At 44.7% G+C, this 27,031-nt stretch overlaps 1 protein-coding gene across 3 annotated transcripts in view; it reads left to right on the top strand.

The window, feature by feature from the left end:
• Positions 1 to 27,031, top strand: part of usp24 (ubiquitin specific peptidase 24) — a 260,396-nt gene that overhangs the window by 189,740 nt on the left and 43,625 nt on the right. For all 3 annotated transcript variants that reach the window (XR_011948152.1, XM_072510705.1, XM_072510704.1), the window contains exons 40-49: positions 4,139 to 4,256; positions 4,409 to 4,553; positions 6,108 to 6,227; positions 8,079 to 8,207; positions 18,944 to 19,042; positions 19,129 to 19,211; positions 20,951 to 21,092; positions 23,802 to 23,921; positions 25,404 to 25,624; positions 25,812 to 25,936. Coding sequence is in view for 2 of the 3 variants with exons in the window: in XM_072510705.1 (XP_072366806.1) it covers positions 4,139 to 4,256; positions 4,409 to 4,553; positions 6,108 to 6,227; positions 8,079 to 8,207; positions 18,944 to 19,042; positions 19,129 to 19,211; positions 20,951 to 21,092; positions 23,802 to 23,921; positions 25,404 to 25,624; positions 25,812 to 25,936 (1,302 nt within the window). In the remaining variant the exon portion in view is untranslated. The remainder of the gene's footprint in view (positions 1 to 4,138; positions 4,257 to 4,408; positions 4,554 to 6,107; positions 6,228 to 8,078; positions 8,208 to 18,943; positions 19,043 to 19,128; positions 19,212 to 20,950; positions 21,093 to 23,801; positions 23,922 to 25,403; positions 25,625 to 25,811; positions 25,937 to 27,031) is intronic.

The following is a 27,031-nucleotide window of genomic DNA, read 5'->3' as shown; positions in this document are numbered from 1 at the left end:
AATCTTGGCATCCCATACCGTTGAGATTTAGCAATTTGCAAGTAAACATTACAATACGTTTAAAACCTTTTGTGTACGATAAGTACATTCAAATTGCAGATGGAGGGCTTGCTATTGAGGCCTGAGAGAGATCCCTGTACCATTGTCTCTTGTAACAGAAAGAAGTCTTACAACACGAGGTTAAAGTCCAACAGGTTTATTTGGAATCACTATCTTTCGGATGAAGGGGCTGTGCTCCAAAACCTCGTGATTCCAAATAAACCTGATGGACTTTTACCTGGTGTTGTAAGACTTCTTACTGTGCCCACTCCAGTTCAACGCCAGCATCTCCACATCTTGTAACAGAACTTGCAATTGCTTTTTGCACACCTGATAGTGTGGTGGTCATGCTGTGGGTTGAGCCTTTGGTCCTCAATATAAGGCTCTGTATAAGCAGAGGTCTCAACCCTCATTTAGAAAAGGGTGTGTGGACACATGGGGAGGCAGTGGCGTAGTGGTTTCACTAGTAATCCAGAAGCCCAGAGTTATGCTCTGGTGACCCAGGTTCGAATCCTGCCATGGTAGATGGTGAAATTTGAATTCAATAAAAATCTGAAATTAAAATCTAACGGTGACCATGAACCCATTGTCATTTAAAAAATCACCCTCCTGATTAACTAATGTCCTTTAGGCAAGGAAATCTGTCGTCCTTACATGGTCTGGCCTACATGTGACTCCAGACCCACAGCAATGTCGTTGACTCTTAAATGCCTTTCGGGATGGGCAATAATTGCTGGCCCAAATCATCCTTTGATCAAATTCTTTTTAAAAACCGGCTGCGGTGTAGATTGAATGAGGAGTTGAGAATTTGGTTCAGCTGGGAGTTTCTGGTGAGTGTTTCTTAAATTTAGATTAAGAGTTAGGTTCGTACTTTCAATCTTCAATAGCCTAGTTAAATAGGGAGCTGCCTGAAATGGCAGGTATCTATCAGTTAGTTGAAATGGTTGCCCTCAATAGGTGTTGATTACTGTAGCAGAAAGCTGAGCTAGGTCTTGAGTTATCGGAGGCTCAATATAGCAGAGTGGTTTAAACCCACACTTGGACAGCCGACTGCAGTTGAGTGAGATGTAGATTGAGTGAGGAATTGGAAATTTGGTTCAGGTAGGAATTAGGAGTGGGGAGGGGGGGAAGAGCTCCTTTATCTGTTTTTTATAGCCTAAGGTGGTTAATGACTGTCCTTCCTTGTCTCCAAGCTAGGTGAACACAACTTTTTATTACTTTATCTGTATAAATTATTAACTAATTGACTAATTAATAAATTTGGACAGAAATGGCAGGGCTGGTGGTGTGCCATGACTGTAGCATGTGGGAATCGGTGAAATGCACTGCAGTCCAGGACAACCGGGTAGTGTCTGCAGCTTAAGCAGCTTTGGCTCCAAGTTGCTGAGCTGGGAATCTGAATGGCAGACATTGATGGCATCAGGGAGGGGGAGAGTTACCTAAACACTTCATTCCAGGAGACAGTCATTTCTATTGGGTTAGGCAGAACCTTGGTCAGTGGTCACCGAAAAGGAGGATGTGACTGTGACTCAGACTGGTGAGGGGAATCAGCATGTAGTGATCGAGGAGCTTCAGTCCCTGACTTTGTCCAACAGGTATGAGGTGCTTGCTACCTGTGTGAGTGGGGCGTAAGGCTGCATGGTGGATGATTGGACCGACCATGATGAAGGATACCATTCAAGTGGGGCAAACAAAGAGGAATGTGGTAGTGATGGTACAATATGATCTGGGATAAATGCTGTTCTCTACAGTCAAGCGTCTTAAGTCTATACAGCTGTGCTGCTTGCCTGGCGCCAAGTTTCGGGATATCTGAAGAGCAGTTTGCAGTGGTAGGGGGAGAATCCAGTGGTTGTGGTCCATTTAGGTACCACCGGCATGGGTAAGACTAAGGAAGTAGTTCTGCAGAGAGCATCAGATGTTAGGCACCAAATTAAAAAGCAGGAGCTCAAAGGTAATAATCTCTGGATTATTTCCTAAACCATGTGCAAATTGGCATAGAGTAACTAAGAACGAGATGAATACGTGACTTAAAGATTGGTATGGGAGAAATGGGTTTTGGTTCATTGGCCATTATGCCAATACCAAGGAAATTGAAACTGTACCATTAGGACGGTCTACACTTGAACTGTGCTGGGGCCAGTGTTCTAGAAAATCCTATAACTAAGGAAGTAGGAGAGCTTAAATTAAAGGGAAATGATAAGGCAATAGATCAATGCAGCAAAAAAGATGAGCAGAGTTTGGCAGGGACATTGGCATTTGAGAAAATATTTCCAAGTTTGTAATTGACATAAAACTAGGTGGAAGTGTGAGTTGTAAGGAGGATGCAAATATGCTTCAAGAGAGTTTGGCGATACTAAGCGAGTGTGCAAACATTTGGCAGGTGAATGATAATGTGGTGAAATATGAGGTTTTCCACTTTGGTAGGAAAAGCAGAAAGAGAGTATTCCTTAAATGATGAGGTCTTGTTCCAAGGGACTTGAGTGTCCTTGTTCATGAGTCACTTAAAGCTAACATGCAGGTACAGCAAACAGCCACGGGCAAACGGCCTTTATTACAAGAGGGTTTGAATAGAGGATAAAGATGTCTTACTGTAATTATATGGAGCTTTGGTGAGACCACACCTGGAGTAGAGTGTGCCATCTTGGTCTTACCTGAGGAAAGACATATTTGCCACAGATGGACTGCAATGCATGTTCACTAAATTAATTCCTGGGATGGAGGGATTGTCCTGTGAAGGATGATAAGCTAGACTGGGCCTTTATTCTCTAGAGTTTAGAAAAATGAGAGGTGAACTCATTCAAACATACAAAATTCTTACATGGCTAGACTGGGTACGCAGGAAGGATGTTTTCCATGGGTGAGATGTCTGGAATCAGGGGGGACCAATCTCAGAATAAGGGGTAGGCAATTTAGGACTGAGATGAGGAGGAATTTCTTCACTGAGGGTGGTGAATCTTTGGAATTCTCTGCCTCAGAGTGTTGTGGAGTATGAGCATGTCCAAGATTGAAATTCATAAAATTCTACATATTAAGAATATCAAGGGATATACGGATAGTGCAGGAAAATGACATTGAAGTAGATCAGCCATGATCTCATTGAATAGGGAAGTGGGCTCAAAAGTGCTGACTGGCCTACTGTTGCTCCTGTTTGTTCCTCGGCCACATATGGACTTTAGCCTGAGGTCTTCAATTGCTTGCTCAAAGTATCAGGTTTGAGACGAGGATCAAGGTCCACCTTATGACTATTATTGCAGGTGGCCAACTTCCTTTGCTGCTTTCCACTGTTTTTTCTTTTCATTTGAGCAACACAAAAAGGGAGTATTGTGCTGATTTAAATCACTCGTTGACTGAGGAAAGAATGATTGTCCATATAACACAACTTCACACTGAACTAGCCACAGTTCCACTTGAGTTATTGTTTCGCTTCTTTTGCAATCCTGCACTATCTTTCTGACCGTAGACTTAAACCAAGTTTGGTATGTGTCCAAATTGTACGATTGATACTTTTGTACCTTACTGCAGAGGAAGGTTCTTTGTGGATCATCTCATTGCGTCAAGCTTCATAAAGAGAGCATGGAGAAATATCAATAATGTAGCAAACCTACATTACAAGCACAGGACTCACCTATCACTTGGCACTATTTTAGTCATTGCACCCCAACAGTCATAGTCAAGCATAATGCGTCCCATGCTGACTTCCATGTCAATACTAAGGTTAATCAAAATTAAGCCGAAAAGTTCCACCTATTTGTTCCTTAGCCAAGCCCTTCAAAATAAAGCTGCATTTCTTTTGGCATTCTGTGCTCACAGAACCAACAAATAAAGCTTGAAACAAGAAAAGTACGTTTGTTCCGTCAATCTTGCTGTTTCACAGATCATACGCTAGCCAGCCTGTTTAACGTCCGTGTATCTATTGATTTCCACATCTCACTGTTTAAATTGCTACTACTCTTGGATTCCACTGCCAAATAACCCACTTGATTATAACTCCAGTAATCCACGATTCCAACCTAATCAGATAATCATTTTGCTGTTTTGGTGCCAATGGGACAAGGGGTGGATTACTTTTGATCTTGTTAAACTGATTGATTTTATGCAGGACCATCATTAATCAAACAGCTCATGGAAGATTTCCTGTTCCGTGCTTCGAAAATCATCTTGACCAGTAGCAGTCCAGCTGCGAGCTGCTCCATTAGTCAACAGGATTTTCATCCAAAGTATGTAAGACCAGCGCTTTTTAATGTTTGTAATAACGAAGCAGTTTGCTTTGATTGGTTTCATAACTATTTCCCCATCAACCTGGACTAGATTTCACCTGAACATTGAGTGATAAATGCTGATGCTGTTCTGCCTCTCATTCTGTCTTCAGGTGCAGTACGGTCAATAGCCGACTTGCTGCTTATGAGGTGCTGGTTATGTTAGCAGATAGCTCTTTGAGTAATCTCCAGCTTATCTCGAATGAGCTTCTCTCAATGCACCACCAATTTGACCCTGCACTTACAAAGGAGTTTGAGGTAAGTGAAGTTATGGCTCTTAGATTTTGTTTAATTTCATAATAGTATGTACAATGAATTGATAATGTTTTCCAAGCATTGCTGTCTGGTTAACTCTTGACCAGGTGCTATGATAGGAGCATTTAGCCTCTCTCCTACCTAAACCCCACCCCCCTCTGCCAACTACATCCCCTACATCCACCCCCTCCTCCTGGGTCTGATCGGGAGAGAAAGAATCGCTTGAATTTCCAGGTAGGAAAATAGGAGCGGTGTGACAACCCGACTCTGCCACTGTGTGCAAGTTCAGACTCTATTAATACATAATTATTCAAACTTTCAGTGAATATGGATAAAATATACTGGATTAATCACCTCCAGGCACACTAATTTTCCTCATTTAAAAATCAAACTTTAACCATTAGATTTATGTGTTTTGCACTGTTGTATCTTTCTCCTTGAGGGGAAGCAGAAACTCACCAGCATTTGGTTAGTGCCTACATGGAGCGTATATGTTGCAGTACAGCACAATTTTTAAAAAAATTTAGAGTACCCAATTCATTTTTTCCAATTGAGGGGCAATTTAATGTGGCCAATCCACCTACCCTGCACATCTTTGGGTTGTGGGGGCGAAACCCACGCAAGCACGGGGAGAATGTGCAAACTCCACACGGACTGTGACCCAGAGCCGGGATCGAACCTGGGACCTCGGTGCCGTGAGGCATCAGGGCTAACCCACTGCGCCACTGTGCTGCCCTCAGTACAGCACAATTGATCACTAAGCAAAACAAAACTGCCAAACATGATTACTGTAGTTACCATTAATGACTTATCTATTCTTCTTCCCAATGAGAATCCTCCATCTTTTATCCCCACTAGGATTTTAAGAAGAAGAGCAATTGCTTGAGGCATGCATCTACTGTTTTGCTCTTTCTATAGCCCTCTTTTTTTTAAACCTTTCTCAGTAATTAGTTTCTTGAGTAAACATTCATTTTCTGAATGGAGTTGTTAAAACAAGGAATAATCTATATTCCAAAAAATAAGAAAACATGTTACTGCAGAGAACATAAGTTATTTTTAATTTCTTGAAATGTCAATAACATTAAGCAGACATATACCTCCAAACAAATATTTGTATCACAAAATTGAGATTGTTCACAAAACTAGAAAATAGATCTGCAGTGATATGCTTAAATATTTGTAGTCCCTTTCTTCCTCATTGTTTTGTTCATATAGTAGGTCTGAATTCAAGTTTTAAATATTGCTTAGCCCTCAGTAAATTATGACTATAGTTCCTTTTGCTGTTCAAAGGATTGTTTGAACTTTCTGCAGCAAGCTTTTAATTACCCTTTTATTCTTCCAATTTGTTAGCTTTAACCTTACCTTGAAAGTCTTACCTTGCTAGAGGTGTTAGCTATTCTGCAGCAAGTATTTTTTTTAACCCAGCAGTCACTGAGTTTTATTTGTCACACCCCAATCAATTCTCTGATGTTTTGTCAATTGTGTTCACTTGAACTATTAAGTATTTATTGACACATTGCATATTTTGTTATCTGCACTCTGAATTTTTGCATTTAGTATTTGCCACCTGTTGATAGCCGCTCTGTCTCTGGGTTTGTGGGACTGAAGAATGGAGGGGCCACATGCTATATGAATGCAGTGTTCCAGCAACTTTATATGCAGCCTGGATTACCAGAGGTAATGGTGCTTTGAATTATTTATTTTTGCACCGTATCATTTTTTTTAACTTATTGCATCATGCATCATTCTCATGCATGCAGATAAGTTATTTTGAGTTACATTTTGAAAAAAGTGAGATTTTAAACTTAAATTGTTGAAATATTACATTGATGCACAATCCCCGCCCCCCGCAATGTGATTCAGGCCCCAATCCTCTGATGTTTTGGGTGTCCCCTGGTTAAGGCGACCGTACCCCAAGATCCCACCCCAGAGACCCATATCCAGGGAATCTGGGTGGGCATCTCCCCTATCCAGGGGGTGTCTCTCCTATCCGAGGGGGCCTGACCTCCTATCCAGGGGGCTCTGTGAGGGGGCATCTCCTCTACCCAGGGGGATCTTAGAGGGTGCGTCTCTGCTACCCAGGGAAGTCTGGGAAGGGCGTCTCCTCCATCCAGGGGGGCCTGGGAGGGGGCGTCTCCTTCATCCAGGGGGCTCTGGGAGTGGCATCTCCTCTAGCCAGGGGGGTCTGGGAGGGGGCGTCTCCCCTATCTGGGGGACTGGGAGGTGGGGCCTCCCGTTTTGGGGGGCATCGGGGGAGGGGTGTGGCAGGTCATCCATGGTGGGTTGGGTGAACTTTGGGGGCAACTCACTTAATGGGATACCCCTTTGACCCATGGCGAGGTCCACCATGCCAGGGCCACACTGTTAAATAACAGTAGTAATCCCATGCCCATGTGATTCCCTGACCGGAGAATCATGAGAGCCTGGAGACTCTGGTGCCAGGCCCGCTGAGTAGATATAAATGGGTCATTAAGATCCATTAGCATTCACCCATTGATGCGTGAGTGCAAACCTTGATCCCGTTGCCAGCAGGGGGAGGCAGAGCATAGTGGTAATTTCGGCACTGGGCACAAACCTCTATTTCGGCCGGACGCCCCATTCTCCGCTCGATTACAATCCATATTGCTGGCTCCGTGGGGTTGGGAATTCAGCCCACAGTTTGTGTTTGAAACAAATCCACAACAAAGTCATTTTCGATGCATGTGCTCTTCTGCCATGACACCGGATATCAAATCCAATAGGGTAGCCACTTTCTGATGTTCACCATGACTTCAGATCTTTAATTCCACACCGTTGGCTTGGAATTGGTATCATAATTTGTTCTGGATACACATTGGTGTCAGACTTCAAAGTTCAATACCATTTACCCATGTTGCACTCTTGTCAGCTCCCAAGTCTCCAGATGGATGTTGTGACGGCAGGAAATTGTGTTTATCTTTATTAATGATTGCTTCACAGGTGTGTCCCTTATAGAGATGATCAGTACACATTGTTAGTTAATCAGATGAGAGATTACAAAAGTACATTTTACCGGAAATATTTCTCTTTTCCTCCATATCCTCCCAACATATTTGATAGCATAGTGGTTATGTGACTGGACGAGTAATCCAAATCTCGCCATAGTTTAAGAATTTGAGATGATTTTTTTTTCAATCTGGAAATAAATCAAAAGCTGGTATGAATTTAATGACTGTGAAGCTATTGGATTGTTTAAAAGCCCAAATGGTTCAATAATATCCTTTTAAGGAAGAAACATTGACCTTCTTTCCTGGTGGGGCCTAAAAGTGACTCTAATCCCACACCAATGTGCTTAAATCTTCTACTGACCTCTGAAATGATCTGGTAAGCAAGGCCCACAAGGACAATCATGGGGCAACCATGAATGGACAATAAACAACATCCACATCCTTTGAATGAATAACAAAAAAGGCACCGATTTTGTGAATGAACTTTCACAGAAAAGGAATTATGCCGAAGGGACTGGTTTAGATTTCTCTCACCTTCAGTTTTTCTCCCCCCTTCTTGCAGGCAATGCTGTCAGTTGATGACGACGAAGATGAGAATCCAGAAGAGAATGTTTTCTATCAGGTGCAGTCCCTTTTTGGGCACTTGATGGAAAGCAAATTGCAATACTACGTCCCAGAGACATTCTGGAAGGTTAGAAAATTGGAAAAAATGTAGAATATTCTTATTTTCTGTGATTATTTCATTGGACATTTTCTCCAGGAAAATGCATGAACTGTGTTGGACAAATCTTTTGGAAAGTATGTGATGTTTGAGCAATAATATCTCACCTTAGCCCAGTCTTTGAGAAAACTAGCTTAAGCATTCTAGATGGTGCTGTCTAATCGTGTCTCAGCCTTGAACCCAGCACATGATGCTGGATGCTGGGATGGGCATAAGTGTGATGCTATGTGCCAAACCAGAAAAAAAAACCTGAAATGTATGAAAAGATAATATTTCAAAACTAATGTAACTGAGTAATTACTTCACACTCAATTGTAGAATAAGCCGTTACCAGGTATGGGGAATGTGTACTAGGCGGCAGCAGCAGGAAGTAAACAAGTATTGATTTGGCACCTCAGCATTAACAAAAGCGAACAGTCTGGGCCCCGAATGTGAATTTTAATGAAGTTGAACATTAATTGTACTCTGAGCTTGTAGGTGACCTCTGACCATCATATTTATACCCAGTGGAAAATATGCAGCTGAGACGAGCTCAATTACCAATGAATTTTGCATGTACCTGTAGTACCTTGCCATACTCTCAATGTATCTTAATGCTCCACAATAAGTTAATTACTTTGAAGTGCAGCCCCTATTATGTATTGACTTTGGAACTGCCTCATTTGTGCACTGAAATGTCAGCCAAAATTACATGATCAAATCTAGTAGGACATGAATCTTAGAATTTTCCTGTATACTCAGCCTGTGCAGGGAAGTGGGAAATCAATTTGGATGCATTTAGCCTCCTTTCAGTTTGGCAAAAGCCTTTAAACTAGCTGGAGGTAAGCACCATGATTTCACAGATGCAATTTTACTGAGAAACTGAAAAGCTTAAATAACAAGCTAAGAAACTATATCTCTCTTCATTCTTACTTCTGTCTACAGGCAGTGGTATGCTGAGATACAATCTTAGTGCAGGCAGGTTTTAGTAACTACTCCGTCTGTGTGAACCTGTACTGTATCTGTCAGTGGACTGTTTGACTTTGAAAAGACATGTGGATGGATTCTCCGTCCCGCCGCGTCAGATTTCTGGTTCAGCATGCTGGCGGGATTCTCCATTGCACCGGCTGGTCAATGGGGTTTCCCATTGTGGGACAGCCCCACGCCATTGGGAAACCCCTGGGCTGCTGGCAAAACGGATAATCCCGACGGCGGAGAATCCAGCCCATGATAATTAATGTTGCCTCAAATTTTGATAGCACAGCCTGTTGCGTTGCACAATATCTTTAAGGTTGCTATGCATGTTTTTTTTTTAATAAACATTTTATTGAGGTATTTATGGTTTAATAACAGCAACAGAAGAAACAATGGACATACAAATATAAGCATAGTGCAAAAGCCGTCTTCCTCCCTCACAGGTCCCACCTTTACTAACACCCTACTCTAAACTAAACCCCAAACCCCCCCCCTTCTGCTGACGGTTAATTTTCCCCAAAGAAGTCGCCGAACGGCTGCCACCTCTGGACGAAACCTAACGTTGACCCTCTCAAGGCGAACTTGATTTTCTCTAATCGGAGAAAGCTAGCCATGTCAGTTAGAAAGACCTCCTACCGGCGAAGGATCTTACTCATGTGGAAGGAAGCAAAACCCCCCGGCGTTGGAGGCCTGGATAAACGATATGGCAGGGTTCATAAAACTGGAACGGATGAAGTTTGCGTTGAGAGGATCGGTTCAGGGGCTCTCCAGGCGGTGGCAACCGTTCCTTGACTATCTCGCGGAACGTTAAGGGAAAATAGATCGTCAGCAGCAGCAGCCCAGAGAGAGGGGGGGGGCAACCTGTTTTGTTCTGGTTGGGGGGGAGCACTATTCTTTGTTAGTTCACTATTTTATTTAAATAATGTTACTTATTAGTTATTGTGTTATTTTTCATGTTGATTTGTAAGGTGGAAAAATTGTGTTTGAAAACTTTAATAAAATATATTTTTTGAAAAAAATAGAAAGGCCTCCGACTTCGGGGTCCCTCCAAGCTAATAGCATCCGTCTCTGGGCTACCAGGGAAGCAAATGCCAGAACATCTGCCTCTCTCCCCTTGGATTCCTGGGTCTTCCGACACTCTGAAAATTGCCACCTCTGGACTCGGTGCCACCCTTGTTTTTAACACCTTGGACATGACATCCGCAAACCCCTGCCAGAATCCCCTAAGCTTCGGGCATGCCCAGAACATATGGACATGGTTCGCTGGTCTTCCCACACACCTTGCGCACCTATCTTGTACCCCAAAGAGCCTGCTCATCCGGTCCACTGTCATGTGGTCCCGGTGAATGACCTTAAACTGTATCAGGCTGAGCCTGGCACGTGTTATAGACGCGTTGACTCTACTCAACGCGTCCTCCCAGAGACCATCCTTTATCTCTCCTCCTAACTCCTCTTCCCATTTGCGTTTCAGCTCCTGAGTCTTCATTTCCTCTGACCCCATGAGTTCCTTGTAAATGTCAGAAACCCTCCCTTCTCCCACCCACATTCTGGAAACTACCCTGTCCTGTATCCCCCTTGGTGGTAGGAGCGGGAAGATTGAGACCTGCCTGAGTAGGAAGTCCCGCGCCTGTAGGTACCTAAACTCATTCCCATCGTCAATTCAAATTTCTCCTCCAACTCCCTCAGGAAAAGCTCCCCTCTATAAACTATCTCCCATCCTCTCAATCCCTGCTCTCTGCCATCTTCTGAACCCACCATCTAGCCTCCCCGGGGCAAACCGGTGATTATTGCAGATCGGAGACCAGACCGATGCTCCCTCTGTTCCCACATGTCTCCTCCGTTGCCCCCAAACTCTCAGGGCCATATCTGATACATTCCCAATGCCGTTACTTCCCCAACACACTGTTCACCTTGTAAACTGCTGCCAAAATTTTGTTTGGTCTTTTTCACCTTGTGACCTTGACTCAATTCCTTTCTGTTTGCTAGACAACCCCGCTCCACTCACCACAATAGACAGCTTATCCAAAATGCTGTAATCTGCATGTCCTCATCTGCACCCCATCACCTAAGCAAACTAGCCCCCCCAGTGAATTAATATGAAGGTCCTTGAACTTGCCTTCAAACTTCTCAATGACCTTGCTCCACTCTACCGCAGTAATTTTCTGCTCCAATGGCACTGTAATGTATCATTCAAGATGATTCAATAAATGGCCTTTTCCCATTCCTTGGCTTGTTCTTGCACCTCCACTTTTTCCAGCGCTAAGTTTGTTATCTCAAACATGCTTTTGCAATTTCAGAATTGTGACTAGTTCACTTGTCACATTGGGGAAAAAGAATTTAATGAGTCCGAGTTGGAAACTTATTAGTTGAATGTGCAACAACACTGGGAAAGCGACCTGAGAACCATTTATCTACCATCTGTCTTTGCTGAGTTAAATTGTTTTGAAGAAGAGAAAATTAAAATAAATGTGCATGTAACGTACAAAGTTAACTGTCCAGACAATTGTAGCCATGTAAAATGGCTGACTCCCGATTAGAATGGTCAAATCCCGATCTAAAATGGCGAATGGAAGAGGCTGATGGGAAAATCAGCCAACAGGACTCAAACGGACAGCTGCAGGTAAAACAGTGTATTCGCCTCTGGGGAAGTCGGTCCAGACCGATACCTGCAGCCATCAACATCACAACAACCCAGCCATCTGCATATTAAGCAGCCATCCCCGGGAACAATTGCTACAAATTAGCAACTCAAAGCCGACCAAGACCTTTCGGCGCCAGCAGGGGCTAACACAAAGAAAGGTAAACGGCCACCTCCCGATCAAGGAATCGCTCCAGTATTGGAGCATATCGAACCAAGTGATTGGGACCAAGTCCAATCACTTGGAACCAGGTACAAGGTCCGCCCCGAGAGGCGGGAAGCCCCTGGGGACTATTAGAACAGGGGCCAAGTTCAACTCAACTCTTCTTTTCCTGCTCGCAACCTTCGAGACCCTTCTACAAGAAACCGTAGGTTTTACTCCAGCGATCGCTACCAGATGGGCACTCCTGACTATCGACTTGTACCAGCTTTTGAATCCCGCAGGCTCAGAACCAATTCGAAAGACCATTTGTTTCCCTGACCTGGTGGGCCATTTCCAAAAGTTAAGTATTGGCCTTTTAGTGGTAGGTAGTAGTCTAGAAGTAGGATTATTGTATAAGTATTACTTGCTGTATATAACAAATGAGCGTTGATTTAACCCTTACTAGGCGGTGTGTTGCATTATTAATCATTACTTGGACATGAACCACGTGGTGGTATCAGAAAGATACCTGGCGACTCATGAGCAAAGGTGACAGAATAAGATTAAGTAAACTAAGGCTAAAACGAGCAACATTTTGGCGACTCCGCCGGGACCCGATCTAGAATTGGAAAACCACTCCGGGAGAACCCAAAAAATTTGAATTAGAATCCAATTGGAAACAGTAAACCACAAGTGTTCAAGCGGTTCTGATTAATAGTCATAATTTGGAAGTGTGTGTATGCATGCAAAACTAACAGGGCTATAAGGTAAAACTGATAGATTTTTGTTGCGTCAAAACTGTTCGGAAATTAGCGAAAGCCGTACCCACATCTACGACACCGCCTTAGCCCCCTGTTCCAAATTTAAACAAAACAAGCGGATAGGAAAGATGGCCATGCAGGCAATGCAGCGCCTCATGAACCCTGAGGAATTTGCGGTTGCAGCGACCAGCAGCAGTAGAGTGGGACAGTGTCCCATTTGGGAAGAGGAAATCCGGAAATATCTCAAGGGCAAAGGATGGCCCATGTGGAATGATTTCTGCGATAATGACAAATCAGATCACGGAAGTATAGGGCATACTTGGTGGGAGAACCTGAGCGATATACATAAAAAGAGCTTAGCGAAAGCTTGCAAGCCAATGGCAATCGTGTCCTATTTGGCACAATTGCGAGGCACAGAGGAGGTCGTCAAGACGCTCTGCAAAGAAGTAGAGGGCATACATCGGATGAGCAAAGTCGATGTATGCGAGGTTGAGAAAGAGAATTTAGAGTTAAGAAGGAAATTGGCAGCAAAGGATGAAGAGGTGGCTGACGCCAAACGGGCTCACCCGTCTTGTCTGGCGCATTTAAGCAGTTTCCAATCACAGTACGAAAAGGCCTATCAGGACACGCAGCGTGCAGTCCTGGTAAGGAAAGAAACAGAAAAGCACGTGGAGACGCTACAGAAACAATGTATTGATCTCAAGGCAGCCTTGAGAGCGCTCCACGCTGCCACCACAGAACAAAGACAGAGCACAATAGATCATGCAAAGTGCCGGAAGCAGATTGCAGACCTGCAGTCACTGATTTCTGTTCAGAAAGGATTTCAGGAAACCTTTGGGGAAAAGTTAGACGAGGCAGACGGCCCTGATTGGGAAGAGTTACAAGAAACAGCGCAGAGATATGTTCAGGGAACATGTGCGCAGGGAAAGCCCCAAAGGAGAAAAGCACCCCAATCCCCCTCACAGCAGGTAGTTCAGGCTCCAATGAACCCTGTAACCACCCACCGCACAGCCCTGGTAGACGACACGGAATTTCGAGATTCCACCCCCTTAACAGTGACCCAATTACGGGACGCGTGCGAGAAGATCACACCTTTCTCCCCAGCTCAGACCCCCACCATTTCTTTGCCACAGTTAGACGTCAGGCGCACATGTACGTCCTGGACGAGAGAGAGCATGTAAAGCTCTCGTGTCAATGGCAATCGTGTCCTGTTTGGCACAATTGCAAGGCACAGAGGAGGTCGTCGAGTTCTAAGTTTAGATCCATCTGTAGCAGCAGCCCTTCCCGACCCACAGAATGTAGGAGGAGGCACCCTTGCAGAAATGCATACCGCGATCCTGGATGCGATCGGGTATAACCGGGGTGACCCTGTAGATGGCCTCACTAAGTGTAGGCAGAAGAAGTCTGAGCACCCCACAGCGTTCGCAGGACGCCTGTGGATTCACTTCGCAGCCGTTTTTGGAGACGTAGACCGTGCCCATTTGTCCCCAGACAACATGGCCAAATGGACCCGCACCCTTATCTCCCATGCCATAGATGCAGGACAGAATGCCTGTAATAGTTATGATCCCTCAGAAGAGGCCCATAACGAAAAATGGGTGGTGAAAAGATTGTCCCGCGTTTGGGAACAATCTGTTCAGAGTAAACCCACAGTTAAAAACACAGAAGAAAAGCAGGCCGCCGCAGACATGCAGGCAGTAAAAGCAACACATCACAACCCCGCCTGGGTAAATGAGGGAAAGAACAGCCCCCCACCCAAGTCATAAGAATACAACTGCGGACAGTTGGGACATTTCGCGAAAGAGTGCAATGGCCCCAAAAAGCCACAGAAAGCCCAACAGACAAGCACTCTGATTAAGAAAAAAACAGAGCCCATCCATAGCGTTAGCGCCCGTTCGGAGCAGACGGACTTGACCGGAACAGACTGACAGTGTACGGGCTCTCCCAGTTGGGTCTGCCCCACACAGCAGAACACATTCTGGGAATCGACTTTATGAATTCCCACCACCTATCCTTCGATCCAGTCAACCAGTGTGTCTGGAAGATGTCGAAATCCGCTAGAGCCCCCGCAACGCTCAACATAGGGGAATACATGAACAAAATTAGCGCAGTAGGCGAATTTAGGTTCAACCCGACCACGCTTAGCACGGAGAAGCAGGTTAGGGCAGTCCTGCAAAAGAACAGGGCAGCATTCACGACCCACAAGCACGACTGTGGACGGATGACTGGCTCCGTACAAGTAACAGGACCTGACCCTAGACCCCAAAAACAGTACGGATTCCCCCTAGAAGCAGAGGGAGAAATCCTAAAAGTTATAGAGAGCTTATTAGAGCAGGGCATACTAAGATCAGTAGCATCTACTAATAATGCCCCGATTTGGCCAGTAAAAAAGCCCGACGGATCATGGCGCCTGACCATTGATTATCGGGAACTCAATAAAGTCACCCCCGTAGCAGCCCCCACCGTAGCAACAAGTCCCGAGACCATGCTCAAGCAGGGACTCAATTCCCGCTACTTCACGGTTTTGGACATCAGTAATGGATTCTGGTCCATTCCATTGGCAAAGGCGTGCCAGTACAAATTTGCCTTCACCTTTAAAGCGCAGCAGTACACGTGGACATGCCTTCCACAAGGATTCCACACTCCCCCTCCATTTTCCACCGACAGCTGGCAAATGGACTAGCGAAATTTTCTTGCCCCGAATGTCTGGTACAGTACGTAGATGATCATTTACTGCAGACAGACACTAAGGAAGAGCACATTGAGCTTCTGTCCGAACTCCTGGAATTGTTACATTCCATTGGTTGTAAAGTCAACCCCAAAAAGGCCCAGATTTTGGAAGAAAAAGTGGTATATTTGGGAACAATTATCACGCATGGTAAACGCGAGATCGAGCATAAAAGAATTGACTTGATCGCTAAATTGTCCCTCCTCCAGAACGTTTCAGCCCTCCGGTCGTTTTTAGGACTGGTTGGCTACTGCTGAAACCACATTGACGGTTTCGCCACCAAGGCAGCGCCCCTCTCAGACCTCCTAAAGAAAGGAGCCCACTGGGAATGGCTTCCACAGCATACGGATGCTGTGGACTCGTTAAAACAGGCACTCATAGCCGCCCCCGCACTACAAGTTCCAGACCCGCTTTCCCCTTACGAGGTAGAGGTAGCGACCACAGACCGCACCCTTTCAGCCGTGCTCCTGCAGGAACGGCACGACCAGTTAAGACCCGTAGCTTACGCCTCCCGACTTTTAGATGCTGTGGAGCAGGGATTTTCAGCCTGTGAGAGGCACCTGCTCGCAGTTTTCTGGGCAGTCCAGTACTTTTCATACATTACCGGACTGAACCCCATCACCAATCTGACCGAACACACCCCCACCCAACTTTTACTGGATGGACGACTCAAGGACGGTACCATCAGCCAAATACGCGCAGCTAGATGGACCCTTCTCTTGCAGGGACGGGACATCACAGTAAAACGGACAAAGACACACACATACTTAGCGGACAATTTGCAGTACCCCGGAACCCCCCATGAATGTGAGATCATCTCTCCACACCATAACACAGGCCCCTTTATAGCAAAAACACCCCCCAGAAAGATAGGAAATTCATCTCCGAGCCCCCCGCACACGGACACGTGTGAACCCATTAAGATTTATGTGGATGGATCTTCCACAGTCTTAGATGGGAAGCGCATAACAGGTTGCGGGATTTATGTCGAGGACGCGCAGGGACGCGCCCTCGAGGAAATGGCGTTAAAACTACCCGGACACTTAGGCACGCAGGCAGCAGAGCTTGCGGCCATTGCATACATAGTAGAACACCCAGATTCCTTCCCCAGCCCAGCAGACATATACTCGGACAGCCTCTATGTCTGTAACAGCCTTACAGAATTTCTGCCCCTGTGGGAAGCAAGAGGATTTGTTTCCGCAGATGGGAAACTCCTCCCCTCAGCCCCATTACTCCGCCATATTTTAGGGAAAGCCCAGAACAGGACTTTTGGCATCATAAAAGTCCGCAGCCACCATCATTCCTCCCCCCCCGGAAATGTAAAAGCCGACGCACTGGCTAAAGCAGGTTCCAGACATGGGTATCTACGCTCGGGTTGGGGAGATACGGCATTGCCGGCCGTCCTACCCGGGGACTCCATCCAAATCTTACCCGTCGCAGCCCATGCGCACCTCATTTGGCATTTTTCATTTCAAAAAGTTTTTGTTTGTTTAGGGAACCTTTAGGTTGCCCGCCATCTGCTATTTACATCCTGGAACATTTGGATGGTAAATCAGCACTGGTCCGTCATTGGGAAGTGTGCCGTGTCCTAAACTTTGTTTTTGAAAAAAAAAATGAGGGAGTCACACATAGTGACCAATTATAAGGAAATAATTGGCACCAAAGGACTGTCACACTAGCATACCGGATATTAAACAAAGATAGTTACAGATACTATGCTTGTTTTACAGAACTCTAGAAGCTCCAGGATCGGAGAAAATAAAGAGCACTCAAAGAAAGAAAAGGAAAGAGGACAGCCCATGAGGACTTCCTTCATCGTGATCAACATTTTTATCTTGGACATTTGGTTGCGCGTGAACGCAAACCCCATGACTTCAAACCTCCCAGCCGTTAATGTTTCACTGCCCCGCAGTACCCAGAGCCCAGTCACCAGCGACACTACCACTTCCTGGTGTGCCAGGTTCATAACCTGGTACTCCCTGTCCTACGTGATCGAAGCACTGTTAGCGTTGGCGATACTCTGCTCTGTAGTGCAGACTATGCGCCTACGTAAATGGAGAAGGAGGGCGTACCGCGCTCGAACCCCGGTATATAGGATCAGATCCCCTATATTCGGTTACGACCAGACCCCCGACATCCGCGATCTATAATAAAATAATAAAGTGCATTCACTTGCGTTTATTGTTGTAAATAAAGAGATGTACAAAACTTTTCATGAACAAAAAAAATTGTATGATCCTGAGCTTGACTGCCAGCCAAGCCAGGAAAGAGTATATGAAATGTTGTGATTTTTTTTGTTGTATGATTAGGGAAGATAGAATAATGGAATGTTTAGCGAGGGTAGTATATTAAGGATAAATTAGAGGTTCCAAGTTTGTTATTTTGTAATGCATGTTCCTGTCTGACATAGCGCCCTTAGAATTGTTAGCTTTGCACAAAATGTTTTAACTATGGTCAGAGCAGAGGCCATGTAGGAAATGTGACCCCCGGTCAGGGAACGGAAAGTAACAAATTGATGTGATCCTTCACGCTTCGCGTTAGGATCACAAGGAGGGAATGTAGCCATGTAAAATGGCTGACTCCCAATTAGAATGGTCAAATCCCGATCTAAAATGGCGAACGGAAGAGGCTGATGGGAAAATCAGCCAACTGGACTCAAACGGACAGCTGCAGGTAAAACAGTGTATTCGCCTCTGGGGAAGTCAGTCCAGACCGATACCTGCAGCCATTAACATAACAACAACCCAGCCATCTGCATATTAAGTAGCAATCCCGGGAACAATATGCTACAAATTAGTAACTAACTCAAAGCCGACCCAGACATTTCGGCGCCAGCAGGGGCTAACACAAAGAAAGGTAAACGACCACCCCCCGATCAAGGAATCGCTCCAGTATTGGAGCATATCGAACCAAGTGATTGGGACCAAGTCCAATCACTTGCAACCAGGTACAAGGTCCACCCCGAGAGGCGGGAAGCCCCTGGGGACTATTAGAACAGGGGCCAAGTTCAACTCAACCCTTCTTTTCCTGCTCGCAACCTTCGAGACCCTTCTACAAGAAACCGTAGGTTTTACTCCAGCGATCACTACCAGATGGGCACTCCTGACTATCGACTTGTACCAGCTTTTGAATCCCGCAGGCTCAGAACCAATTCGAAAGACCATTTGTTTCCCTGACCTGGTGGGCCTTTTCCAAAAGTTAAGTATTGGCCTTTTAGTGGTAGGTAGTAGTCTAGGAGTAGGATTATTGTATAAGTATTAATTGCTGTATATAATAAATGAGCGTTGATTTAACTCTTACTAAGCGGTGTGTTGCATTATTAATCATTACTTGGACTTGAACCACGTGGCGGTATCAGAAAGATACCTGGCGACTCATGAGCAAAGGTGACAGAATAAGAATAAGTAAACTAAGGCTAAAACGAGCAACACAATATTTTAGCAAATGTATAATTCTTTGCATACCTACTTATTCTGTCCTCAGATTTTCAAGCTGTGGAATAAGGAGCTGTATGTACGTGAGCAGCAAGATGCATATGAGTTTTTTACCAGTCTGATCGACCAGTTGGATGAGCACCTTAAGGTAGGTACACATGACAACACTTGGACATATACAGAATCATCCTATATTTTCATGATACTATTCACAATACTTTGGTGTCGTGACAGAAACTTGGACGTGAACAGTTTTTCAAGAACACTTTCCAGGGCATCTTCTCTGATCAGAAGATCTGCAAAGATTGTCCTCACAGGTGAGTAGCTTTTTCCTCATGTAGGTTGACAACAATGTATTTTTTTAAAAACCTTACTGTTTAATGTATTATTGATTTTATTTAGCGAAGAATGCTGCAACTTAACCATTGCAATGTTTTGGGGATTGCAGAGGAGGAAATTATTGTAATTTTTAAAAAAGACATCCTCCTAGACCAGTGTTCTTCAAACTTTTTCCGGGGACCCATTTTTCCCAACCCGGCCGCCCTTCGCGACCCGCGCCGGCCGCCCTTCGCGACCCGCGCCGGCCGCCCTTCGCGACCCGCGCCGGCCGCCCTTCGCGACCCGCGCCGGCCGCCCTTCGCGACCCGCGCCGGCCGCCCTTCGCGACCCGCGCCGGCCGACCTTCGCGACCCGCGCCGGTCGACCTTCGCGACCCGCGCCGGCCGACCTTCGCGACCCGCGCCGGCCGACCTTCGCGACCCGCGCCGGCCGACCTTCGCGACCCGCGCCGGCCGACCTTCGCGACCCGCGCCGGCCGACCTTCGCGGCCCGCGCCGGCCGACCTTCGCGGCCCGCGCCGGCCGACCTTCGCGGCCCGCGCCGGCCGACCTTCGCGGCCCGCGCCGGCCGACCTTCGCGGCCCGCGCCGGCCGACCTTTGCGGCCCGCGCCGGCCGACCTTCGCGACCCGCGCCGGCTGACCTTCGCGGCCACCATTTTCTCTTACCTTGTTTGCTGCTGACAAAAATGGAGGAAATGGTTTTGGGACCCTTTGGCCCTCGTACACGTTCCTCCATTGGAACCTGTTGGATGAAGGTGAAGCCTTCGGGTGTCGGAAAGTATGGAGTCTCCATCTGTCCAAAGTTCTGCATTTTTTCCTGTAAACTTTTATCAAACAAAACTCCCCCGAACTTGTAAAAAAAAATAATCTGTGCACCAATCCAGTCAGTGCCATTCAGTGCTCTATCCACAAAGTTTTGCAGGCTTATTTCAATGAAGTGCCCATCCGATTTGCCTTTGAAATCATTTATTGTCTTTGCTTCCACCGCTCTTGTGGTCAACGAGTTCCAGATCATTATTGTCCGTTATGGAGAAGGTGGAGGAATGCTCCATCAGCAGACATTTTTAACTGCTGTCTTGGGACAACCTGCTCACTGCACATTCAGGAACCTTGGCCGCTACCAACCTCCGTGTAAAGCCCAGAATTTTTCAAGTTACTTTTCTGTATTCCAAAATCTTTCTCACTAGTTGGAGTGTGAGGCCTTTGCAGGACAGAAGTAGGAAAATTCCTTTGGCCTGCATAAAGTCACAGCCACTGTGGCTAAAAGGTATTATATTCCAAGGCTTCTATTTATGTAATTTAATTGACATAATAAAATTACCCAAAACACTTGCAACGGTCAATATTTGGCATGGTTTCTGACGTGCAGTTGAGCCTTCCACCTTCAATGTTTTGTTCATTCCCAGAGTTATCCTTTTCTTCTGCCAACCTAATGCACTTGGAGGTTGTCCAACTTATCAAATCATTGTTCTGCAACTTCAGTTAAAGGAATTGCTAAGTACTCTTAATTGCTCAGTCATTCCTCCAGTGGGTCACAACTTTCATTTGTGTGCCAAAGATATATTGTCAAATTTTATTTTGGGTTTTACTGTACTTTGAACTAATGGAATAAGATAAATGCTCAACATTTATTATCTTCAGAGCTAACAAATGCTAGCTGAATATGTGTAGATGTTCTCCGCAGAAATTAGAGTGTCTAATCAATTTTTTCCTGTAGATATGAGCGTGAGGAAGCATTCATGGCATTGAACCTTGGAGTGACATCCTGCCAAAGCTTGGAGATCTCACTGGATCAGTTTGTGAGAGGGGAGGTGCTTGAAGGAGGCAATGCGTATTATTGTGAGAAGTGTAAAGAAAAAGTACGTTTACTGCAAGTCAACAGTGTTTTTATAATGAATGCAGCAGTTCGCGTTGATCAGAATTTGAATGACTTTGAAACAAATTAACTTGATGTGTTCTTGATGCTGTTGTCCAGAGACCATGTCTCACTGCTGAGGCTGCAGTGCCACCCACCCTGTCTCTGGAGAGGTGGCACAGTGGTTAGCATTGTTGCCTCGTGCCTGGGATCAATTCCAGCCTTGTCAATGTGTACGTTCTCCCTATGTCCGCACTTCCTCTCCGTGTTCCTCTCTCTGCATGGGTCCCCTCCGGCTGCTCCAGTTTCCTCCCACAGTCCAACGATCTGCAGTTTAAAGTGGATTGGCCATGCTAAATTGCCCCTAGTGTCCAAAGATGTGCAGGTTGGGTGTGGTTACTGGGATGGGGCAGGGGAGTAGGGCCTGGGTGGAGTGCTCTTTCTGAGGGGTGGTGCAGACTCGATGGGCCTAATGGGATCCTTCTGCACTGTAGGAATTCTGTGAATCTATGTCTGTTGACCTTACCCAAAACCTGTTTGCTGACCATCAGAAGAACCGAATGTGAGAAAGTCAGCAACAATGTTTGAATCCTAATGTGGTGAGAGCCACATCTGAACTTTAGGTGCCATAGAATCGCTACTGTGCAGAGGGAAGCCATTCGACCCATCAAATCTGCACCGACCCACAGAGTGCACCCCACCTCGGACCACTCCCCTTGCAAGGGTTTGGGGAAAAAAAGGGATAGGTTCAAGTTGGGGTGTAGGACCCCAATGCTGTTTTGTAAGAACATGATGAAGAGCAAGAAAGGCTTAGTGTGGGCCAGGATGCAGATGGATGTATTTTAGACTAGTTGTCCTTTATGGAGGCTGGATGAGCAACTAGGTCAGTGGTCAAATCAACTCTAGAGGTGACCAAAGCATGTATTGGAGGTGGAGGCATTAGTGTTTCAGATGGAAATAGACCGTTTTGGTGGCAGTGGTATCAACAGACCAGACAAAAAGGGTAGACAAGAGGAAACAAATGCTTGATCAGATTTTTTTAATTAACTTGGTCAGTATACAGATAAAGATGAGGATGGTTAGTGTTTAGATGTAACCTTTCTTCAGATTGTCTAGTGATAATGTCATATCATACAGTATGTATGCTGTTGTAATCTCTACCTTCAATTTGACTAGTGACACCTTGTTAGTCTCTCATCCTCCACAAACAATATAGAGTCCAAAATACACTGTGCCCTGCTCGCCCTTCACCCTGATCATGCAAATAAATATTGGGATCCTCTGTCCCAATTATACCCATTTTCTGTTCGTACATTTGGGATTGAGTCAAAGATTGATTATACTGTTTCCACCTGATATGATTTAAACATGAAAGGAAAGATTGGATTGCTCTACTACAATTCCTTGATAACATTCTTTGTATTTATAATGAATTTTTGACATTCATTGGAGAAATATTTTGCCATTATGTTGCTCAATGTGTATCATTGCCTTAGGGCTACATCATGCAAGATGTTTTGTGGCATAGGGGATGTCAAGCATTCTCTATAATGAGTTTCAAGAAAAATGTATTTATTTTCCATACGATGCTTTTTGGAAAGCAGTTGTGGTATTAATGCAAAAGTATATCTGAAATCCATCGAAGAAAGATTCAAGGCCGCTATCTACAACCCTATTGAGGCTCGCAGAAGGGGACCTTTTTTGTTGTCATTTTCAGACTATTTTATCTCTCGTGGATTCAGACATTAAACCACATGTAACACAAACCTGGTTTCTTTTTATTTTCGTGACATATGATTGCAGTTTAAATGAGTTCTCAACCCAATCTCCTCTCCACCGCAAAGACCACCTGCTTTCATCCAACTAAGCTTTCTCAGGCCATTTGCCGCAGAAACACACGCGTGCCACCTACAGACTTGACTTGACGGGGATAGGGGGAGCTATGGGCTTAAGTAGGGTGCTGTTTCCAAAGGTCGGTGCAGACTCGATGGGCTGAGTGGCCTCCTTCACTGAATTCTATGACTTTGACGCTCATGGGGAGTTTTGTGTTCTCTGTCCTCAGCTTATCTAAAATGTTGCCCATATATCCACAACAACCTGCCATCATGTCCTTTGTCACCTACATTGGTGCCAGTTTCCCGACCTAGCCTTCTGTTTTAAAATTAAATCTCTTTATATGAATTCCTTCATGGTCTCGCGCTTCCCTCTCTGTAATCTCATCCAGCCATACAACTAACCCTAAATCTCTCTTTCTTTTAATCATAGACTCTTGTGTATTATTCCCTCCCTCACCTCATTATTAATAGCTATCCTTTAGCTGGCTAGACTTCATACCCTGAATTTCCTTCCTAAATCTTTCCTTTTCTCCCCTCCTTTTGAGACCCTGCTCCTTTAATCAAGTTTTTTGTCACCTCTCCCAGTGTGTCTTTTTTTAGTTTGATGTATCTTGGGGTGTTGGGGTGTTTTCTATGTTAAAGGTGCCATATAAATGCAAGCTATTGTATGGTAAAAATTGTGCAAAGATATAAGATTTGTTGAATTATGGAACTGAATCTTGCTCTGTTCATGGCCACCTTTCTATTTTCCTTTAATGACAACTATCAGCAGATAGGTTTAATAATGGAGACAACACCGTGTGCATTTTATCCCCCCCAGATATGTGAGTGCTGTTTCTATAAACTATGTTCATTTTGTGTTTTTTTTTCTTTTTAAGAGGACAACAGTGAAACGAATGTGCATCAAGTCTCTACCCAGCGTGTTAGTCATCCACTTAATGAGATTCGGGTTCGACTGGGAAAGTGGGCGTTCTATCAAGTACGATGAACAAATAAGGGTAAATGTGTAGCCTGTATATAGCGCTAACTCTTTATGCAGATAAAATGTTAAAAAACAGTTATCATTTCTCATAGGTTCACTGAATCAGTGTAGAATAAGTAATGTAAAGCCCCAAAACAGAAGGCTTTCTTTATTCCGTGTCTAGGTGTGCAAGTAGCTGGTTCTTCCATGCCTGCTGAATGTAATAGATCCATTTCGGTGTGTTTTCTTTCTCTTTGTTCTTTCATGGATGTGAAAAGAATGTTTATTCCCCATCCCTAATTGCCCTTGGATTGAGTGGCTTGGTAGGCCATTTCAGACGGCATTTAAGAGTTAACCACATTGCTGTGGGCCTGGAGACACATGTAAGTCACACCAGGTAAACAAGGCAGATTTCCTTGCCTGAAGGGCATTCGTGAAACAAATGTTTTTTTATGACAATAGATGATGGCTTCATTGCACCATATTGTAGATTTATTTATTGAATTGAAACTCTACCAGCTGACATGGTGGGATTTGGACCCATGTACCCAGAGGATTAGTCTGGGCCTCCGGATTATTACTTCAATTACACTTGTTATGGCCTAGGGTTTAGAGAACCCCAAAGTGTATCATGGAGTTCACCTGACCCACAACTTTGAATAGATTGAGGTATGGGGAGCACACGGCCCACTCTACAGGTGTGGTACAGCAGAAATGGAAAAGTATTTTTTAAAGCAAAACAATGTTCTATGAACTCAAGTTAACCTTTTTAAAACATACAGTGAACATCTTAGCAACCATTAATTCAAATACAACCTCCAAAGAATACAACACTAAGTAATGCTTAATAACTTCCCAAACAACATCCAGAAGACAGAAGAAACGCCTTGTAACAGAAGCACATTAGGTTTACATTCACTGCTGAGAACATTTATAATTCTGAATTCACCAAATGATCAAGAGATAGTCTTTTCATGGCAGAGAGATCTACAGTACACCTGCTCTGTCTGGCTTCAGCTCCAACACTGAAAACAAAACTAAAACACATCCTGCAGCAAACAGCCTAAAACGAAAGTAAAAAGCTGACAGGCAGCCCAGCTCCATCCACTCTCTGACATCACTGCAGTAGTAAACACCCATTTCTTGAAGGTACTCTCACATGACACACTACTACTGTACCACAGTCGCCCTTTAAATTTAATTTTAATCCTTCCGTTTACTGCCCTCAACTCATTCTGAATTTAGAAAATAGTTTCTGCATCTTCAGTCCACAAAATTAAAGAAACAGATGAAGATCAATTAACAGAATCTCGAAGGGTTTACGGCATCACAGAATAGTTTGTGACTGATGGTTCTATTCAGAGACAATGGAATTGTAAATTTAATTGCTCATGAGTTAATGCATTTGTCCACTGATGTGTTTATTGCTAATTGGTTTATTGTAGCAATATTTATAGTTTACATGAATTCAGGACTGCTCGACAATTCATCTCCATTTGTTTCCCCTTTATCGTACTAGTTTCCTTGGCTTTTAAACATGGAGCCATATACGGTGTCCGGAATGGCACGACAAGAGCATTCTTCCGAACATGGTGAAAATGGCAAAGCAGGCGATCACATGGGTGGAGGCTCTCCTCGAAAGAAAGGCGCACCAACTGAAAACTATGAGCTGGTTGGAGTGATTGTTCATAGTGGCCAGGCACATGCTGGACACTATTACTCATTCATCAAGGACAGGAGGCAAGTGAAGGATATGTAATGGTTTAAGAACGTGAACATTTTCTGATTGCAGTGAACTGTTATTTAGAAAATCTAAACATAAGGAATGAATTTTGCACTCTCTCAACTGGTCAGAGCTAATGAGTAACTTGCTGCATACCAAGTTTGGTTTGGTTCTGGGCTTACTTTCCACTCTTTGATTATGCAGGGCTACAGGCAAAGGGAAATGGTACAAGTTCAATGACACAGTGGTGGAAGAGTTTGATCTAAATGATGAGACGTTGGAGTTTGAATGTTTTGGTGGCGAGTACAGACCTAAAGTGTATGATCAATGTAAGTCAGTTTGGAACTCGCAATGTCTTCAGGAGTTTGTGTCTCTCCTTTAAACCAGCAGTTCTGCTGAACAGAGGCTTTGGCTAATGGGGTGGTTAGGAAGACATGGTAGGAAAAAACACGAAAATCCCTATTGATTTTCCTGTCTATTATTGAGAGGCATAATAAGAGTAGTGCAAAACATGGAAGCAAATCTATTTTGTCAAATCCTTAGTGAAATGAAAATGAAAATCGCTTATTGTCACAAGTAGGCTTCAAATGAAGTTACTGTGAAAAGCCCCCAGTTGCCACATTCCGGCGCCTGTTCGGGGAGATTGGTACTGGAATTGAACCGTGCTGCTGGCCTGCCTTGGTCTGCTTTAAAAGCCAGCGATTTAGAAGAGAAGCTGGAAGCGGGGAAAATACACTAACTAATGGAATCCAGGGCGGCACGGTAGCACAGTGCTTATCAGTGCTGCCTCACGGCTCTGAGGACCTGGGTTCGATCCCAGCCCCGGGTCACTGTACGTGTGGAGTTTGCACATTCTCCCCGCGTTTGCGTGGGTCTCACCCCCACAACCCAAAGATGTGCAGGGTAGGTGAATTGGCCATATTAAATTGCCCCTTAATTGGAAAAATGTTTTAAAACATAGAAAATCCAATTTCCCACCTGTTCATCAGCAATAATTGCTTTTATGATTCAGAAGTACGAGTTTCAGTTCCCACACTTCCTATCCCCCTGTGAATCTAACCTAAAAATAGAAAAGAATATCCAGTTAAGTAAACCAGGAACAGGATCAAGGATTGCCAGGATAAGATCAAATATCAAGGAAGCATTTGGCCAAGTGTGACACCAAGTTTCCTGAGACAAACTGATGCTATTGGAGATCAGAGAGAATACACTTCAGTCTCTTGAGTCACGGTTGTAATTGCTGGATCCCAGTCGTTTCAGTCCCAGGATATTGCTGCAGAAGTGTTTAACTTTCATTCCAGCTCAGCTGGCTTCAGCTGATTCATCCTCTCCTTGATCCTCAATAGCCTAAGTCACCCAGAGCCTCTCTGCTGGGTGAAAATTCTGGAACACTATGAAAACAACTTCACTGTTTTGGCTGCAGT

This window comes from Scyliorhinus torazame, chromosome 7 (assembly GCF_047496885.1).
Source record: "Scyliorhinus torazame isolate Kashiwa2021f chromosome 7, sScyTor2.1, whole genome shotgun sequence".
Taxonomy (NCBI): Eukaryota; Metazoa; Chordata; class Chondrichthyes; order Carcharhiniformes; family Scyliorhinidae; genus Scyliorhinus; species Scyliorhinus torazame.
Note: the sequence above shows the minus strand (reverse complement) of the source record. Positions and strands in the feature narration are given on the sequence as shown.